This window comes from Hylobates moloch, unplaced genomic scaffold (genome assembly GCF_009828535.3).
Source record: "Hylobates moloch isolate HMO894 unplaced genomic scaffold, HMol_V3 SCAFFOLD_16, whole genome shotgun sequence".
In the NCBI taxonomy this organism is placed as follows: domain Eukaryota; kingdom Metazoa; phylum Chordata; class Mammalia; order Primates; family Hylobatidae; genus Hylobates; species Hylobates moloch.
In genome coordinates this window covers 30,358,983-30,378,209 of record NW_026652291.1, presented here as the reverse complement: position 1 = coordinate 30,378,209, position 19,227 = coordinate 30,358,983, and the positions used below count along the sequence as shown (strand labels likewise).

General features: G+C 42.0%; 1 protein-coding gene across 6 annotated transcripts in view; it reads right to left on the bottom strand.

Annotated features, from left to right (window-relative positions):
• The window catches only part of MLH3 (mutL homolog 3), a 35,122-nt gene extending 17,597 nt beyond the window's left edge, over nucleotides 1-17,525 (bottom strand). For 2 of the 6 annotated variants that reach the window (XM_032179819.2, XM_032179822.2), the window contains exons 1-6: nucleotides 17,260-17,525; nucleotides 12,217-15,559; nucleotides 7,865-7,963; nucleotides 7,100-7,185; nucleotides 5,426-5,530; nucleotides 3,894-3,966 (exon numbers count right to left, since the gene is read on the bottom strand). In XM_032179819.2, coding sequence (XP_032035710.1) covers nucleotides 3,894-3,966; nucleotides 5,426-5,530; nucleotides 7,100-7,185; nucleotides 7,865-7,963; nucleotides 12,217-15,496 — 3,643 coding nt within the window. In that variant the 5' untranslated portion in view covers nucleotides 15,497-15,559; nucleotides 17,260-17,525. Of the gene's footprint in view, nucleotides 1-3,893; nucleotides 3,967-5,425; nucleotides 5,531-7,099; nucleotides 7,186-7,864; nucleotides 7,964-12,216; nucleotides 15,560-17,259 lie in introns of those variants that run through there. The other 4 variants (XM_032179821.2, XM_032179824.2, XM_032179823.2 and 1 more) reach the window with 4 other exon arrangements.
• Between the last annotated feature and the right edge of the window lie 1,702 nt (nucleotides 17,526-19,227).

Sequence of the window (19,227 nt, the reverse complement as noted above, 5' to 3'; positions counted from 1 at the left end):
GTCATGACTACTCAACAATTCTTTTTGAGCCAAAGCAGCCATAGACAATATGTGAATATTGTAGCTGTGTTCCAATAAAACTTTATTTATGGACACTGAAATACTAATTTCTTATAATTGTAATGTGTCAAGAAATAGTCTTCTTTTTTTTTTCCCAACCATTAAAAAATGTAAAAACCATTCTCGTCTTCCTGGCTGTATAGAAAGAGGTGATGCCCAGATTCCCCTCGGGATGTGTTTGTCCTGCGTTAGACTTGGGCTTCTCAAACGTTCATACCACATACCACCTGGGGATCTTATTAAAACGCAGCTTCTGGCTGGGCCTGTGGCTCATGCCTGTAATCTCAACACTTTGGGAAGCTGAGGAGGGCAGATCACTTGAGGTCAGGAATTCAAGATCAGCTGACCAACATGGTGAAACCCTGTCTCTACTAAAAATACAAAAATTAGCCGGGCGTGGTGGTAGGTGCCTGTAGTCCCAGCTACTTGGGAGGCTGAGGCAGAAGAATTCTTTGAACTCGGGAGGGGGAGACTGCAGTGAGCCAAGATTGCACCACTGCAATGCCACCTGGGCGACAGAGCAAGACTCCATCTCAAAAAAAAAAAAAAAAAAAAAGTAAAGAAAAAAAGAGAAATTTCAACAGATCCATTTTGCTTCTTTCGACATCTGCAGATTTTGTAGTTACACCCATCTTGAGTATCATTAGTAGAGATTCTGACATCTCAAAAGCAACAAAGAATTCCAGATAATGAAAACTTAAAAAAAAAAAAAAACTGGCCGGGCGCGGTGGCTCACGCCTGTAATCCCAGCACTTTGGGAGGCCGAGGCAGGCGAATCACCTGAGATCGGGAGTTCGAGACCAGCCTGGCCAACATGGAGAAACCCCATCTCTACTAAAAATACAAAATTAGCTGGGCGTGGGTGGCGGGTGCCTGTAATTCCAGCTACTTGGGAGGCTGAGGCGGGGGAACCGCTTGAACCCAGGAGGTGGCGGTTGCAGTGAGCCGAGATTGCACCATTGCACTCCAGCCTGGGCAACAAGAGTGAAACTTCGTCTCAAAAACAACAATAACAACAACAAAAAAAACTATTACTTTTCTAGAAATAGTAAAACTATAGGAATTTGATCTTCACAAATTCTATATTCATGATAATTCTGACAACTTTAGGTTAATTTGCCTTTGATCTACTATGACATTTACTAAACAAGGTAAAGGGAATATTTTGAAACACATAGAGAATAAATGCCCTAAAACTGTAGAAGCACTTGCCTGCAGGTACTATCAAGCTGGGGCCAGCCCTCCACTGCTGCTCAGGGCTCAGCCACTCAGGCCTTTTCAGGGACTTTATCCCATCAGGCATCCCTTGTAAATGTGCTCAAGATTCTCCCATTAAAAAAAAAAAAAAAAGGTCCTCTGTCACCCTCACCCTCTGTAGTCCCTCTTCCATGTCACGGGCACATTTCTGAGTATCTCCTTGCAGTCTCCATTAGCACTATCAGCATCTCGTCCTGTCTATTCTCTGAAACAGCTCTCACTTGCTAAAATCCCTGATCTCTACTGTCACAAAATCAGATGGTCCTCATCTTACTTAATGTCTTGGCAGCGTTTGGCATGACATCTTGGTTTTCCAACATAACATTCTTCTGTTTTCTTCCTATTTCTCTAGCTGTTCCTTCACCGTCTCTTTTGCTGGTTCATCCTCTTCTACCGAGCTCTTAAGTGCTAGAATTATTCTAGATTCAAGACCTCTCCTCACTCTTCTTTTTTCTAGGTGATAACATTTATATCCAGGGTTTCAGTGACCACTTTTCTGCATCTGATGGCTCAAATTTGTACCTCCACGTCAGAACACTTCTCTAGGCCACACTTGTAATATCCAACCACATTCTTGACATCTTTTTTTTTTTTTTTTGACAGAGTTTCACTCTGTCGCCCAGCCTGGAGTGCAGTGGCGCGATCTTGGCACACTGCAACATCTGCCTCCCAGGTTCAAGCAATTCTCTGCCTCAGCCTCCCGAGTAGCTGGGATTACAGGCATCTGCCACCATGTCCAGCTAATTTTTGTATTTTTAGTAGAGACTGGGTTTCACCATGTTGGCCAGGATGGTCTCGATCTCTTGACCTCGTGATCCGCCTGCCTCAGCCTCCCAAAGTGCTGGGATTACAGGCGTGAGCCACCGCGCCCAGCCACCTTGACACCTCTTCTGGAGCATTTCAAAGACTGAACTCATGATTTTCATCCTCTCTGCTCTGCCTGCAACACGGGTCCTGTAACATCATCAACTCAGCCATGGAGGCCAACCAGAAGTCATCTTTTACATACCTTCCCCATATCCAATCCATCATCAAGCCCTGCTGACTCTATCTCCTAAATATCTTTCCAATACATTCACTGCTCTCTAGTCCACCCTGGTCCCATCTAACCACGTCTCAGATATTGCAATATTCTTTTAACGGTCACTCTACAGTTAACTGGAACTCCACCTCTACTCCTACTCCATTCTCCACACTGCAACCAGAGCAATCTTTTTAAAATGCAAATGTGATGTGACATGTACCACCCCCAAAACAACATCAAAATACAAATGATAAAAAAAGAAAAAAAAAAAAGCTTTCAATGGTTTCCAATGGTGTTGGGACAAAGCAAAGCTTGTAGCTGGCATTTAAGATCTGACTCCTACCTACTTCTCTAGCCTCATCTCCAGTTCCCTTTGCCCTGTTTCCACTCACTGAGGAGAATAAATCACAAATTGCCTATGTTGTTCCCTCCTTTCTTTACTTAGTTAACTCATATTCATATTCAGACCTCATTTTACCAAGAAGCACTTCCCTGAGCTCCCTGATGAAATCAAATCTCCCAGTACAGGTTCTTAGAGCATCTTGTATCTCCTTCTCCATTACAAAGGCTAGAATTAAAATTTTATGTTTGTGTAATTATTTTTTTCTCTCACATATATATCTTTTCTCATTATTGTATCCCTAGGGCCTGGTACAGTCAGTCCCTGGCATACAATGGGCACTCAATTAATACTTGTTGAATGAGTTAATATATTTACAAACTATTATTGTTTCATTAGAGCAGGTCACCAAGAGATTCTTTACAAATATTGACAAACCTAGCAGAGTTCATTATATACACCTCCTATTATTATAAAGGGAAAACATGAAAATATTATTAAAAAGTCAAACGATAGAAAATATTTAAAAGAATAAAAGATGGGCCAGGCATGGTGGCTCACACCTATAATCCCAGCTCTTAGAGAGGCAGAGGTGGAAGGATAGCTTAAGCCCAGGAGTTCGAGACCTACCTGGGCAATATAGCAAGACCCCATTCTCCACAAAAAGGAAAAAAAAAAAAGACAAAAAGAGTAAAAGTTGAAATACCTCCTTTGCACACCCTCATTTTCACTCCCAAAGTAAATACTCTTGATAGTTTAATGTGCATCCTGAGTGTATGTATGTGTATGAACATAAAACTACATGTCTGTCACCCAGGCTGGAGTGTAATAGAGCAATCTCGGCTCACTGTATCCTCTGCCTCCCAAGTTCAAGCGATTCTTGTGCCTTAGCCTCCTGAGTAGCTGGGACTACAGGTGCACACCACCATGCCCAGCTAATTTTTGTATTTTTAGTAGAGATGGGGTTTTTCCGTGTTGCTCAGGCTGGTCCTGAACTCCTGGCCTTAAGCCATCACCTGCCTCACCTCCCAAAGTGTTGGGATTACAGATGTGAGCCACCGCACCCAGCCTTCATAATATTCTTAGTTTTAGATTGGCTTTCCCTAATCCATCCAAATGATTGAAACTGTATTATACACCAAAAAAAAATCATTAAAAAAAGGTTACAAGAAGACCAGCTGGTTAGTCACTCAGGCTAAACTCCATTCTTACCTGCCTCGCCATTCTCTTCAGTCTTAGTGCTCATCAAACAGGCAATAAACTTGTTATCCACTTGCTGGAGAACCTGTCAGACATTCAAAGAAGTGGTACAACACTAAATAAAAATTAACAAAGGCTTATCTGCATAGAAAGATACAGAACTGTATTTTATTTAGAGTTGTTTGCCTTATCACACTCCTTTCTTTGAGACTGGGTAAGGTTGTGATGAACCAGAAAAAGTCACTAGGAAGGATGAAAGAATGGGCAAGTGGAGTGATCAGAAGATGTAAGGGGAGGGAGGCGACAGGGGAAGACAGACTCCCACGTCTCAGAGTGGTGTGCTAGCAATATTTTAGGGAAGGCCTGAGATGTTCCCAATAGAGTGACTCTTGAGAATAGGTAATGTGACCAGAGATTGCTAACATACAGGCTGAAATAAATTTTAAAAATTTATACGAAAGCAAGGAAAACTATTTTGGAGGAACTAGTCTATTTATTTTTATTTATTTATTTATTTTTAATTTTTTTTTTTTTGAGATGGAGTCTCACTTTGTCACCCAGGCTGGAGTGCAATGGCGTGATCTCAGCTCACTGCAAGCTCCACCTCCTGGGTTCACGCCATTCTCCTGCCTACCGAGTAGCTGGGACTACAGGCGCCAGCCACCACGCTCAGCTAATTTTTTGTATTTTTAGTAGAGACGGGGTTTCACCGTGTTAGCCAGGATGGTCTCAAACTCCTGACCTCATGATCCACCCACCTCGGCCTCCCAAAGTGCTGGGATTACAGGCGTGAGCCACCACACCCGGCCGCTAGTCTATTAAAGAAGTAAGTTAAAAGCCACTGGTGGCTTTATACCTTGGTGGTTCCTCTCTGTCTGGGTACATGAGGCTCCCCAATACCCCCGAGCCTATACCACTACCCCAGGGTCTATTTCCGGATCAACTGCTTGCCTGCTGTGGTACCAGGTCAATGCCAGGTTAGGAGTTTACCTAAATCTGTTAGCCTCCTAATTTGTTTCCATACTGAAAACAAAGGAAATAAGACAGCCATGGTGGTAAACACAAGGCAAAATAGAAAAGCAGATCAGACAAAGAGTCCCTTTGTCTGGGACTTTCCCAAACCTGTGTAGGCTCACACAATAGAAGGTAATTTCTAAAAGGGCACTGTTGCACACTTAAGGACAAGGTCACTAAAGGACTTTATTGATTTATAAATTATTGCCAAATATAAAGTCAATATATAATCTTCTGCAGGAGAACCTTGAGAATCCTTGAAACTATCAGCCTGAATCCATAATTCATTCCCTCCAAACCTACTTACACTACTAAAGACATTTCTTTCATTGTAATTATAATTAATCCCTTGCTTTTTCTTCTGATGACAAAAGTTCTAGTAAGAACACACACACACACACACACACACACACACACACACACACACACGTGCCTTGACCAAGGTGGTCTATATCATTAAATAAATCAAATTTTAGAAGAGTTAGGCCTTATATATATATATTTATGAAATTTTGAAGTCAATCTTTTACCTGCATTGAATGAATCATTTCTTTGGTGAAACGATAGGGATACAAGATGTTGTGAATTTTAACTGCTAAGCTCTCAGCCTGGCCACTGCTTACATCAACAGCAACCTAGAAAGACTCAGCAAAATATAATTGAAATTTTAATTTTTGTGTCAGCAGAACCGTTTTACCAAAGATATCAGAGTGCTTTAAAAGCATTCATTTTTATTTAGCCTACTAGAGGTGGGTTTAATTCAGGGAATTTATAGAAATTCAAAAGAATCGGCCGGGTGCAGTGGCTCACACCTGTAATCTCAGCACTTCGGGAGGCCAAGGCGGGCGGATCACGAGGTCAGGAGTTTGAGACCAGCCTGGCTAACACAGTGAAACCCCATCTCTGGTAAAAAATACAAAAAATTAGCCGGGCGTGGTGGCGGGTGCCTTTAGTCCCAGCTACTCGGGAGGCTGAGGCAGGAGAATGGTGTGAACCCGGGAGGCGGAGCTTGCAGTGAGCTGAGATCGCACCACTGCACTCCAGCCTGGGCGACACAGCAAGACTCTGTCGCAAAAAAAAAAATTCAAAAGAATCTATGAATAATGAGTCTTACATAAAAATTTTTGCTTATAAACAAAATTACTGACAAAACAAAAATATTGTTTCACAACAACAATTTGTCTATGTTCCATGATCAAGTCCTCAAATGATATCTTGAGAAAAGAATTGGTAAACAAATGCTCATCTATTATACACCCTGTTTATAACATGCACAGTACATTCTGTGAAAATACACTGAGGAGAGAACATCCATGCAGGGCCAATGAGGAACTGTTCCTCCAGTAGAAGATGTGTGGCTTTATCTAATGATAACAATTTTATTATTACCACCCTGAATACTGTGCCAAAGCTACAAGTCAGGGTTTCTGAGAGTGGTAAACACATTCACTGTTCTCACATTGATTATACGTGTTTGATCCAAAATGCCTGAGCTCCCAAAATGCTATAAATTTCATTTCTCCTCTCTACATTAAACAGTAATTTCCAAATAAATTATTTGGAAATATGCCCAGTTTCCAATCATAATTACAAATTAGTATAGTCTTGCATGTCCATACCCAGCTTAAATAAAATTCAAATTTTATTTTTAGCTTATTTACTTATTTTTTAAGAGATGGAGTCTCACTATGTTGCCCAGGCTATAGTGCAGTGGCCAGTCACAGGCGCAATCAGCACACTATATAGCCTTGAACTCCTGGCCTCAAGTGATCCTCCCACCTCAGCCTCCTGAGTAGCTGAGACTATAAGTGCATGCCACTGTACCCATCTTGAAACTCAAAGTTTAAAATAACAGGCAAAGAAAGGCCGGGCGTGATGGCTCACGCCTGTAATCCCAGGACTTTGGGAGGCTGAGATGGGCAGATCACCTGAGGTTGGGAGTTAGAGACCAGCCTGACCAACATGGAGAAACCCCATCTCTACTAAAAATACAAAATTCGTTGGGCACGGTGGCAGGTGCCTGTAATCCCAGCTACCTGAGAGACTGAGGCAGGAGAATCGCTTGAACCTGGGAAGAGGAGGTTACATGAGCCGAGATCATGCCATTGCATTTCAGTCTGGGCAACAAGAGCAAAACTCCATCTCAAAATTAAAAAAATAAGAAGAAGAAAAAAAAAGGCAAAGAAAAACTGCTACAGACCCACCTCTGGATAACGGGCAAATACTGGATTGTCCCATTCTGAGAACAAAGACTGAAGCGATTCGCTACTAACAGTATCATCCACAGTATCTAGGGCAAAACGGAACAGGTAAAGTTGGCATCCAGAACCACAGGGAAAGGAGGGAATGGCATTTCCTGTTTGGTGAGCCGTAGCCTCAAGACCAAAGGTCACATACATTGTTTCTATGTTCTACAAATGTTCAGTGTTTGCTGTATCTCTAAATTATTTTGATCGATTACTTTTTAAACTAGAGTTGGTGACTGTGTCTTCTGGCATTACAGCTTTTCTCCAAACTGTTTACAAGAAATATTTTGGAATACTGACAGAGAAGCTATGGCTCAAATTTATAGCCTTACTGCCTTTAAGTAAAATATACCTTATCTGTTTTTAAACATACACACAAAATTGATGCCTGTAGCTTTTTTTGAAGAGTTTTGCTTACATAAAACTACAGCAACTTGGAGTGCAAGTCCAGCCTTTTTAAAAATAAGAAACATGTTCCCTAATCACAAGACACCACAGACTATGCATAATCAGCAAATAGTGACCTCAAGTCTGGAAAAGTAATTTCTGATCTAAATGCATGCACTGAATTAATTAGTTCCGCTGTTAAAAAGGGCCATGGGGAATTCCTGATTCCAGTACAGCACAGCTGGCACTGATCAAGCTTAATGCAAGCCTGCTTTGTTTTTTGAGTTAGGTGGTACGATGTGTACTGGGTGCCCCAGCAGTCTCTGCCACCCCTACCTCTGTTATCCTGTCTCATCACAGTCCTCTCTGCTCGAGCTCTCGGAAGGAAAGGAAGAACAAGGTCGCTTCTAAAAGGTTGACACCTGTACTGAGACCCTAAATATAGGAAAGAAAAACCTGGAAATGTGAACTTAAAATACAAGTAAACTCTTTAAAAATTTAATCACATAAAACCTCTTTCTGCACAAACTGAGTCAAGATATAAAGCAGACTACTAAACACTAGATTGAGAATCAGAAATCCTTTAATGAAATTATGCTGTCAATATAGGACTCTACATCAATGCTTAGTTCCATTATCTATTCACACCAGACAGAATGAAGACCTAGAATAGGTCACTGTGATTCTCACTGGGGGGCAATTTTGCATGAGGGGACATTGGCAATGTCTTGAGACGCTTTTTTTTTTTTTTTTTTTTTGAGACGGAGTCTCGCTCTGTCGCCCGGGCTGGAGTACAGTGGCGTGATCTCGGCTCACTGCAACTTCCGCCTCCCGGGTTCAAGCAATTCTCCTGCCTCAGCCTCCCGAGTAGCTGGGATTATAGGCATGTGTCACCATACCCGGATAATTTTTTTGTGTTTTTGGTAGAGATGGGGTTTCACCATATTGGCCGGGCTGGTCTCAAACTCTTGACCTTGTGATCCACCCGCCTCGGCCTCCCAAAGTGCTGGGATTACAGGCGTGAGCCACTGTGCCTGGCTTGAGACACTTTTCATTGTCACAACTTGAGTAAAGGGTTCTACGTTCTACTAGCATCTACCTGATAAAGGCTACGGATGCTGCTAAATATCCTACAATGCATAGGACAAACCTTACAACAAAAAATTATCCAGAGAAGCCCTGTGTTAGACATACAGCAGTACTTAATTGTCACCCATAACTTGGTGCAACCTTCACAAATCTCCAACTTATGTCTCTTATCTCCAATGTATGTCTCTATCCTAACATTTGTCTCATTATAATACAATTATGTTTAGATAGCTATCTTCCCTAATAGTACTGTGAACTCCTAAAAGCCAAAAAAATAGTACTGTGAACTCCTAACCTGCAATGTGACAGCACCTAGCACAGTGTGGATGATCAACAAATGTTGCATGAAAAAGTGAACAGGTAGACGAAAGGTTCTCAATTCAAACTCCAGAGTCTAGTAAGATCTGGCCCAAATGCTGTTCTTCTCCATGAAGGATAATAGATTTGAGTTTTAGAAACAATGCTGAATTTGACAGCTTTAGAACAGGAGGAAAACATGAGAGATAAATCTGTTGGACTAAACTTGGAGAGGTTAAGAATGATAAAATTAAGATAATGAAGTGAAATAAGGTTTATAACTACAATAGGAAGAACTGCATTAAATATATTTTAAAGAAAAAATTACCAAGGCTTGGGGACTTGACACTACTCCTCAAAATCACCTTTATAGATCCTCTCTTCTGTATATTAAAATTTATCTTTCAGGCCAGTGGCTCACGCCTGTAATCCCAGCACTTTGGGAGGCCGAGGCAGGCAGATCACCTGAGGTTGGGAGTTTGAGACCAGCCTGACCAACATGGAGAAATCCCGTCTCCACTAAAAATACATAATTAGCCAGGCGTGGTGGCACATGCCTGTAATCCCAGCTACTCAGGAGGCTGAGGCAGGAGAATCGCTTGAACTCAGAAGGCGGAGGTTGCAGTGAGCCGAGATCGCACCATTTCACTTTAGCCTGGGCAACAAGAGCGAAACTCCGTCTCAAAAAAAAAAATTATCTTTTAACAATTTATTTCATGTAACACTTTTATGTAAAGTTTGACAATGTCCTGATGTCATGATACATATCGGCCATTTCCAGAAAGGTAGCAGGGTACTGAGGAGCCATCTGTTCATGGAACTTCTTTCTATACCAAAAATATTTTTCATTAGGAAACTATCAGTTAACATGACCCTCAAAAGTTCATAAAAAAGTATGCTAATCCAGAATGTTAAGTAGGTTAAAGTGTTTTAAACATCTATATTCAAAAGGAAGAAATATTTATGTTGAATATGGCAGCTAAGATTTCCCCCTTTCTTTTAGCAACAGCTATCTCACGGTATAATGTAATCCAGTTATTTTTTGGCACCATATCAGAAGCAGTTGCATTTCAGGAAGATGACGCGTCAGTGCTGTGGATTTACCTCTGAAAAGCCTTCAATGTAAGTCAGGACATAAAACCACATAAATTGAAAAGCACATAAAGTGGCTTTAAGAGCAACTTGATAGTCTCAGGAACAACAGTGAAAGAAATGAGTTTTCTCCTAATGAATACTACAAAAGACTACGAAATACTACTGAAGTTACTACAGTGATTTTTTTTCACAAGGAAAAAACAGAAAAACACTGAAAAGTAAAGGTCTCATTTAACCTTAAAGAAATCACAGCTTCCTCCTAGAGATACTTATCGTCAGGAGAAATTAGAAATTGATTTATAACTACATTTATACATGTTCCATTCTTCTGCAGCATTCAAAATTTTAAATACGGATACAGATGTAATGTTTATCCTCCTAGTGCAAAGCCAAGATTATAGCCAGATGGAAATCAGCTTTATCACCTCCCAACATCTGGCTCTCAACACACTGCCAAAGCAGTATCACTTTAAATGTGGACTGAGAACCCAGAGTCCTAGTGCAGGCTCTAATGTAGCCCTGTGGTACGATCTAAAAGTTATACTGGCTGGGTGCGGTGGCTCACGCCTATAATCCCACCACTTTGGGAGGCCGAGGCAGGTGGACCACCTGAGGTCAGGAGTTCGAGACACGCCTGGCCAACATGGTGAAACCCCGTCTCTAAAAAAATACAAAAAATTAGCCGGGTGTGGTAGCAGGTGCCTGTAATCCCAGCTACTTGGGAGGCTGAGGCAGGAGGATCCCTTGAACCTGGGAGGCAGAGGTTGCAGTGAGCCGAGATCGTGCCACTACACTCCAGCCTGGGCAACAAGAGCGAAACTCCGTCTCAAATAAATAAATAAATAAATAAATAAATGCCATATGATTGTCTTCCTGAATAACAGCTACTTGTACCATAAACAGATCAAGGAGATTTTACCATATGCATTACAATAAAGTACATTTGAAAAGCATAGTCATGAAAGTATATACTTGACCTATATTTTGAAAATTCATGGACAAGTCCTACTTTCTAGAAAGAAAAAGCTCATAAATGTAGTACTGTACTAAGCCATAGAGTTTACTGGGAAACCTAGGATGATTACAGAATCATTCTGGCCCTTAACCTGGAAGCCACGCTTCCAGTAAAATACCATGCTGACACTGCAGGTGCCTTTAAAGACACATTTCTAGGAAAGTTGGGCATTTAACAGGAAGGGAAAACAAGGTAGGAAAGTACTGTGGATCTTCCCAACTATTAATAGTATCATTTTTATTAAAATTGGACAGTCTCATCCCCTTTTTTTGTTGTTGTTCTAGGTATATACCCATCACCCCCTTTCTTACACATACACACACCCATAGACAAATATACACACACTGACATCCTTTCACTGTACTTCTCCATTTAAATAGTGTTGGACCTAGAGGCTGTGCATGGGCTCACACCTATAATCCCAACACTCTGGGAGGCCAAGGCAGGTGGATCACTTGAGGCCAGGAGTTTGAGACCAGCCTGGCCAACATAGCGAAATCCTGTCTCTACTAAAAATAAAAAAATTGGTCGGGCGCGGTGGCTCAAGCCTGTAATCCCAGCACTTTGGGAGGCCGAGGCGGGCGGATCACAAGGTCAGGAGATCGAGACCATCCTGGTTAACACGGTGAAACCCCGTCTCTACTAAAAATACAAAAAATTAGCCGGGCGCAGTGGCGGGCGCCTGTAGTCCCAGCTACTTGGGCTGCTGAGGCAGGAGAATGGCATGAACCCAGGAGGCGGAGCTTGCAGTGAGCCGAGATTGCGCCACTGCACTGCGGGCTGGGCGAAAGAGCGAGACCCGGTCACACACACACACAAAAAAAGGCAAAAATAAAAAAATTTAGCTGGGCATGGTGGCATGCTCTTGTAATCCAAGCTACATGGGAGGCTGAGGCAGGAGAATTGCTTGAACCAGGGGGGTGGAGGTTGCAGTGAGCCGAGATCGCACCACTGCACTCCAGCCTGGGTGACAGAGCAAGACTCCGTCTCAAAAAAAAAAAAAAAAAAAAAAAAAATTAGTGTTGGACGTAGAGAATCTTCATATAGCATGAAAATACAACGCATGTTTTATAAGTGGTCTTCAAAATGTTCTATCTGTTGAGGTAATCTCTTTGGATAATGAAGATCTTACTCCTTGACCAGCATTCCCATCTTCAAAAGCATCTCATGCACATGAACACTACGTACTTACCATTCTCAAGTACAACATCCACAGCCACAGTTGTCAGGTCTTTAGTACACGCAGCCTGAATGTCCTCAGTTGGGGCAATGAATGTGCTGAGTCCAGTCATTTTGTTGACATAAACCATTCTTCCCAGGGCTACATCAAAATGCTGCTGCCAATCTGAACAACACGTGTTTGACTCTTCAGTTTCAGAACAAGCTCTCGCTTTAGATTCCTCACTTTGAAAACAAATTCCATTTTGGTCACCTGTGGCATCTTCTACCAGATTCATTAACATTCCACTGGGAGAGTCAGGACTTCCTGTCTGTTGTTCTGAAGCTCTGATAAAAACATGTGAATCTTTACCGGTAACTTTAGAATTATTATAGGGCAATACCAAAGGAGTTTCTGATATCACACGGTTCTCTGTTGTATTGCTGTTGGAATGTGTTTTACTGTTTTTATTAAAGGAATTATCCTGTATGGTAGAATCTGATGTTGGGATGACACCATTCTCTGTTTTTTCATGGTCGTTTTTAAATAACATACAAAAATCTTGTGTTAACACACTGTACAACTTGCTGTCTTTCCTACTGGAATCTGAATTTGGAAGTTCATTAAAATGACTCATCATCCCCATTGTTTGACTTTCTCTTTCAGAACCCTTCAGTCTGGATAATTTAGAGGCTAGTGATTCAGATGACTTCTCAAGGTCCAAAGGTTTTCTATTAAAGAGAGATGACTCCTTCAGGGTCATAGGGCTTTCTCTCAAACTAGGCATCTGTTGTTCTAAACAATCTTCATCCTTGGAGAACGGAAACTTCTCTGAGTCAAGGATGTGGCTTGCTGGTTGACAACTACTATCTGAATCACTATGCTTCATAGTAGTGATTTTACAAACATCAGAGTTGTCTAAGTGGTTCTTGTCCTTCAGTAGAATGTCAGGTTCAACTTGAGGACTGAGATTGGTAGTGACTCCATTAGTTTCCTCTACTTCTATATCCAGAGGATTTTCAATCTTCCCATATTGCCTCTTAAACTTCTCTAAAGATCCTAGCTGTGAACTCAACCTTAGCTTCTTACGGACGATTGGTTTGGAGGAGCCAATTAATTTATCTGTTTTCCTACTATTATTTGAAACGTGTCTATACCAGGGGAAAGAGGGGGATGTATCAGATAATATGCAACCTGTTTGTGATTTTTTGCTACCTTCCTGAAAAGTAGAAAACATTGTATAAGTTGCTGTAGGTTCATTCTCTAGCCCATAACTTATATTTGTTCTGCAATTTTTTTTGTTGGGCAATTGACCAGATTCTTTACTTAAAGTGCTGGCTAAATCTTTGATGTCTGGAGTTTCAACTGAATGACGTATTCTATTTCCAAATGTTTCTTGGGCACATGTGGGACCAGGTCTAACATAATTTTTAAATGAATGTTCTGTTTCAGTTGATTTAGTTTTCTCATTTTGTACTACATGAGTTATAAAGCCAGTGGAACATAATTTAACTCGTCCATAACTAAAAGCATTTCTTCTTCCACAATTGCTAGGTTCTTTTTTTTTCTCTTTCTCTGTCTGAGCACTATGTACTCCCAATAATGTTGTTGCAAAAGGCAGAGGCTGGCATCCCACTTCAGTAGCATCTTTAAATCTCTCTGGTTGATTCTGAATTCTATTATTTTTCAAGATGTTGGCAGCCATGCCATTAACAGTAGTACTTTCTTTCCATATTTCTAGATCCTCCCTACTCTCCTCAAAGTGACATGGTGTCTGAAAAGGGCTTAAAAACATTTCTAAACTGGTTCCACATGGATTTTCTAAAGAGCTATGTTCCAGGCAAGATTTTTTATGTTTCTCATTTTCTCCTGCTTCTGATGCTACAATTGTCTCTTGTTCTAACATCTTTGATTCTGAGCAAGAGCTGTCTTTGTTTTGTAAAGATGGCTCTGTCATTTTGCTATGGCCTGGACCACCTGATTCATAAATGTACAAAAATGCATCATTTGTATTTTTTCTGATAGCTTCTAAATCCCTAGAATTCTGTGTGTTTATGTTTTCTGCAGTAGTTTTTCTTTTCACAGCTTTTGACTGCAAATTAAACATCTCATAGGAATCTAAAATATTATTACATGCTTCCTGGAAACTGTTCCTCTCATCAGAAGTCACACGCTTCTGAAGAGTAGCATCAAATAAACTAAAACCATTATCTTCACTAAATTCCTTAATATCCTCACCTGATAATTCCACAAATAATTTTTCTTGCTTTAAAAACATTTTCACTCCTTCCTGAATGCAAAACAAGAGAGTGTCCCAGTTCTGAAACTCAATCAGAGTTTTGGCTGGCTCCATGCACACATCATACTCACAGAATTGGCACTGCACATTAATTACATATATGCCATAGAGTTCTGGGGTAGACCGGTGCCGAAGACTTGAATTCATTTGCCTACTGGTGGAACCATTCTTTGGCTTGCATATAATACTTTCTTTCCTTAATAAAAAGTCAATGAGTTTATGTAGCTTTGTCCTTAAAACTAGTCTTTTGTTCACAAACAAAAACTGCATATTCTTGTTGTAATGTGCTTCAGAGCTGATATAGCCACTAAGCTCAAACTCTTTATATTTAAAACTTATTTCTCTCAGCTTTTGAGACTTACCCAATCCATAAATTTGACAAAATCGGGAACATACGTCTTTGGTTTTAGGGAGCTGAAGAACCATGGAACCAGAAACATCATTTCTCAAGGAGAAAGAAATGGAAGGGTGCATGAGTGAGAGAGCTTCTATCCTCTGCCTAACCTTCTCAAACTCCAGTCTAGGGTCCATGCATTTCCTCCTTACAGGAAGCTGGTAAAATAGGTTATACACTGTTACAGTGGTCCCAGCGCTTGGTCTAGTCACATCAGCTTCACAAGATTTCAGGGCTTTTCCACTCTGAAACAGTTTCACAAAAGTTTTCATTGTCCTGTTTTTCTTGGACGAAATTTCCACAGCACTGGCCATGTCAGCAATATTTGCCAAGGCCTCTCCTCGGAAACCATAAAACCTTGGATTCTCCAAGTCCTGTACCGAGTGGCATTTACTGGTGAAATAACGATTTCCCACTTTCTCTACATCATCACTCCCCATCCCAAATCCATTGTCTATCACTTGAACTTGGAAGGTTTCCATATTCACCCTGACAGCCACACATTTTGCTTCAGCATCAATACTGTTGAGGGCAAGTTCCTCAACACATTGGCCCAAGGAGCTTATGGCCAAACCAGAACGCAATTTGGCTTGTACTTCAACTGACAAGCACTTGATCATGGTAGGTAGAAAGATGGTGAGAATGCCAGGCACTGGTTTCCTTCTTTGACTGGAAATAATTGCCTATAGGAGAAAAAAACCACACACACACATAATCAAAGCTTTAGCATTACACAGCATTATGAAGAAATAGCACTTGAGGTAAATGAAATCGCTCTTATTAAACCAAATTGTGAAACAAAGCAAAACAAAGTTATACCGCTGATCTCTAGGCACAGCTCATGCTTGGTGCAATGGATTAACATCCAAAAAGAATTCATAATTTCATAATTTTCAATGCTCCTTTCTAAATCCCACGTCCTAAAGTGAAATCATAATTACACTTGAAGTTGACCGATAAACACGGTATTCGAAATTCTAACCACTTCACCAAAAACAGATGCCTAAATTAAATACAGCTAAGGAACATTAGCTAGAAATTATTCATGACAAAAATGTCCAAGCTAGTTTCATAACATTTATACATTACACAATAACCATGACTTTTAGAAAAATACTTATAATGAATTGCTAAGACATTGTAATAAGGTGAAGCAACAGGAAGAAATTTTAAGAATCAAATTGTATCAAAGAGATTGGGGGCATTAAGAGATTACTATTATTATGGTTAAGTATAGGAGAGATTGGGGGCATTAAGAGATTATTATTATTATGGTTAAGTATAGTCACCTCAGGGAAAGAGGCTGGGAATGGGAAAAGATAAAGCAGGAAAATTCCTTTTCATATAAACCTTTCTTTGCCATTTGATTGTTAAATCCTGTTCATGTATTACTCTGATGTTTTTAGAAGGTCGTTATTATTCTTTTTTGAAACAGGGTCTCACTCTGTCACCCAGGCTGCAGTGCAATGACACAATCTCGGTTCACTGCAGCCTGCACCTCCTGGGCTCAAGCAATCCTCCAGCCTCAGCCTCCGGAGTAGCTGGGATTACAGGCGCTTGCCACCACGCCTGGCTAATTTTTGTCTTCTATGTAGAGATGGGGTGTCACCATATTAACCAGCCTGGTCTCGAACTCAACTCAAGTGATCCTCCCGCCTTGGCCTCCCAAAGTGCTGGGATTACAGGTGTGAACCACCGTGCCCGGCCAGAAGGTCATTATTAATATTCTTTTGGTCTTTACAGATGGGCATAAACTACCTTGGTAATAATAATGATGGCATGGGGCTGCCTGAACTTGATTTTAAGTTTTCCTGCAAGTAAAAACACAAAAACAAAAAACAACAAAAAAAAACAAACCCTAAGATTCTAGTGCCATTAAAGGTCTCCCCTTCTTCTTCATCAGTGAGAGCCGCGTGGGTGGGCCCCCTGCAGGCGGTGAGGCCGGTTTTCCAAACCCGGGAAAAATCAGGGCTCTTAACTGCAGAACTGCTGCCTTCTAAGCTAATGCACTAAGCAGCCGGCAGCAAGTGAGGGGTAAACGTTTAAAAAGTATTCCGATTAATGTAAACCCAACGATTTCCTGATGACGCCTCCCAGCGCCTGGGACTGACGGGACGCACGGGCCTGGATCCAGGTCCCAGGGGCCTGGGAGCGCCGAGCGGGCCGAGTCCGGGGCAGCACCGCCTTCCCGCCAGGCCCAGCCCCTCCCCTGCCAGCCCCGTCCTTGTCCCCAAACTGGGCCCGCCCGGCCGCCAGGCCGCCGGGCCTCCGGGGCCCTCGCGCATCCGGCTCCGAAAGCTGCGCGCAGCCATCATCAGGGCCCTTCTGGTGTTAGAAGAGACCCCGGCATCATCTTTTCGTCGCGTGCTTCCCCCAGAGTCACCTCGAGTCCCGCTTAACCAATTCTCAGACACCAACCGCCTCGGACGCCGACGCGCACACCTTGGATCTTGAGGCTTGTGCGTGCCCACGAGCATGCGCTTCGGAGGGGGCGCGCCAGGCCGCGACACACCAGTGCGCATGCGCACCAGGTTTTCCAGCCAAGGATCCGATCAGTGAACCGGTACCTACAGTCTCAATCCTTATTCCCTTTTGACATGGTGTGAAAGACTATGTCGTAACTTTTACATTTGTTTTTATGTTTTTTTTTTTCCCGTGTTTTCCCTTTCCTTTTTTTCTCATTTTCACCTTTGCTCTTAACTACCGTTTAATTCAATATATATTTTATGTGTTTGCTTATTGTCTTCTCTCCCTAGAATGTAAGCTATGTGAAGGTAAGGAGTTTATATATTTTGTTTACTGCTGTATCCCAGTTACCAAGAACAGTGCCTGGCCTGTGGTAGGCACCGAATGAATGAATAATTCCAGAGCCTTCCATCTTAGAATTATGGCATTTGGAGCTGGAAAAGGCTGAGAAACTGTCTAACTCAACTTTTTTTTTTTGAGACGGAGTTTCGCTCTTGTCGCTCAGGCTGGAGTTCAATGGCACGATCTCAGGTTACTGCAACCTCCACCTCCCGGGTTCAAGCGATTCTCCTGCCTCAGCCTCCCAAGTAGCAGGATTACAGGCATGCTCCACCTTTGTATTTTTAGTAGAGACAGGGGTTTCTCCATGTTGGTCAGGCTGGCCTCGAACTCCCGACCTCAGGTGATCTGCCTGCCTCGGCCTCCCAATGTTGGGATTACAGGCATGAGCCACCGCACCCGGCCTTTGCTCAACTCTTAATTTACAGATGACAACACCAAGACTCTCTTCACTGACTTGAATCCCCCCAGTGCCACCACAGCTTCTTTTATAACTAAAGGAGAGCAGAACTCTGAGAATGCTGTGAGAATAAAGTGTTTTGGAATTTTTTTTTTTTTTTTTGAGACGGAGTCTTGCTCTGTGCCCCAGGCTGGAGTGCAATGCCGCGATCTCAGCTCACTGCAAGCTCCGCCTCCCGGGTTCACGCCATTCTCCTGCCTCAGCCTCCCGAGTAGCTGGGACTACAGGCGCCCGCCACTGCGCCCGGCTAATTTTTTGTATTTTTAGTAGAGACGGGGTTTCACCGTGTTAGCCAGGATGGTCTTGATCTCCTGACCTCGTGATCCGCCCGCCTCGGCCTCCCAAAGTGCTGGGATTACAGGCTTGAGCCACCGCGCCCGGCCATTGTTTTGGAATTGTTAACCAGTCCTTAGTTTTTGCTTTCTATCTCATTTTCATTGACAATTTATTTAAAGTAGAATTTATAACAAATTTGTCAGACCTGGTAAGCATTTGATATATACTAGTTTAGTGACTAACCAAACCCAACCAACCAGTCTTCTAGGGCTGATTAAGCAAAATCCCGATAACTGTTTATGATTATTACTATAGCTAGGGCTGCCATAACAAAATACCTCAGACTGAGTAGCTTAAGCAGCAGAAGTTTATTTCCTCTCAGTTCTAGAGACTGGAAGTCTGAGATCAAGGTGTTGGCAGCAACGATTTCTTCTGAGGCCTCTCTCCTTGGCTTGTAGATGGCCATTTTCACAGGGTCTTTCATTTTTGCATACGTGTCTATATCCAGTAAGTTCTCTTATAAGAACACCAGTCAGGTTGGATTAGGGCCCACCCTCACAGCCTCATTTAATCTTAATCACCTCTTTAAAGGCCCTGTGTCCAAATACAGTCACTTTCTGAGGTACTGGGGACTGGGACTTTAACATACGAATTTGGTGGGACACAGTTCAGCCCATAACATAACTTTATGTGAATTCCTTACCCAGAGAAAAGAAACAACAGCAGAAGTAATTCATCCAAACATCAGGTGAACAGAGCTAACAAATTGAACTTGTGGTATTTGTTCTTATTAGGCATGGAATTTCTTGA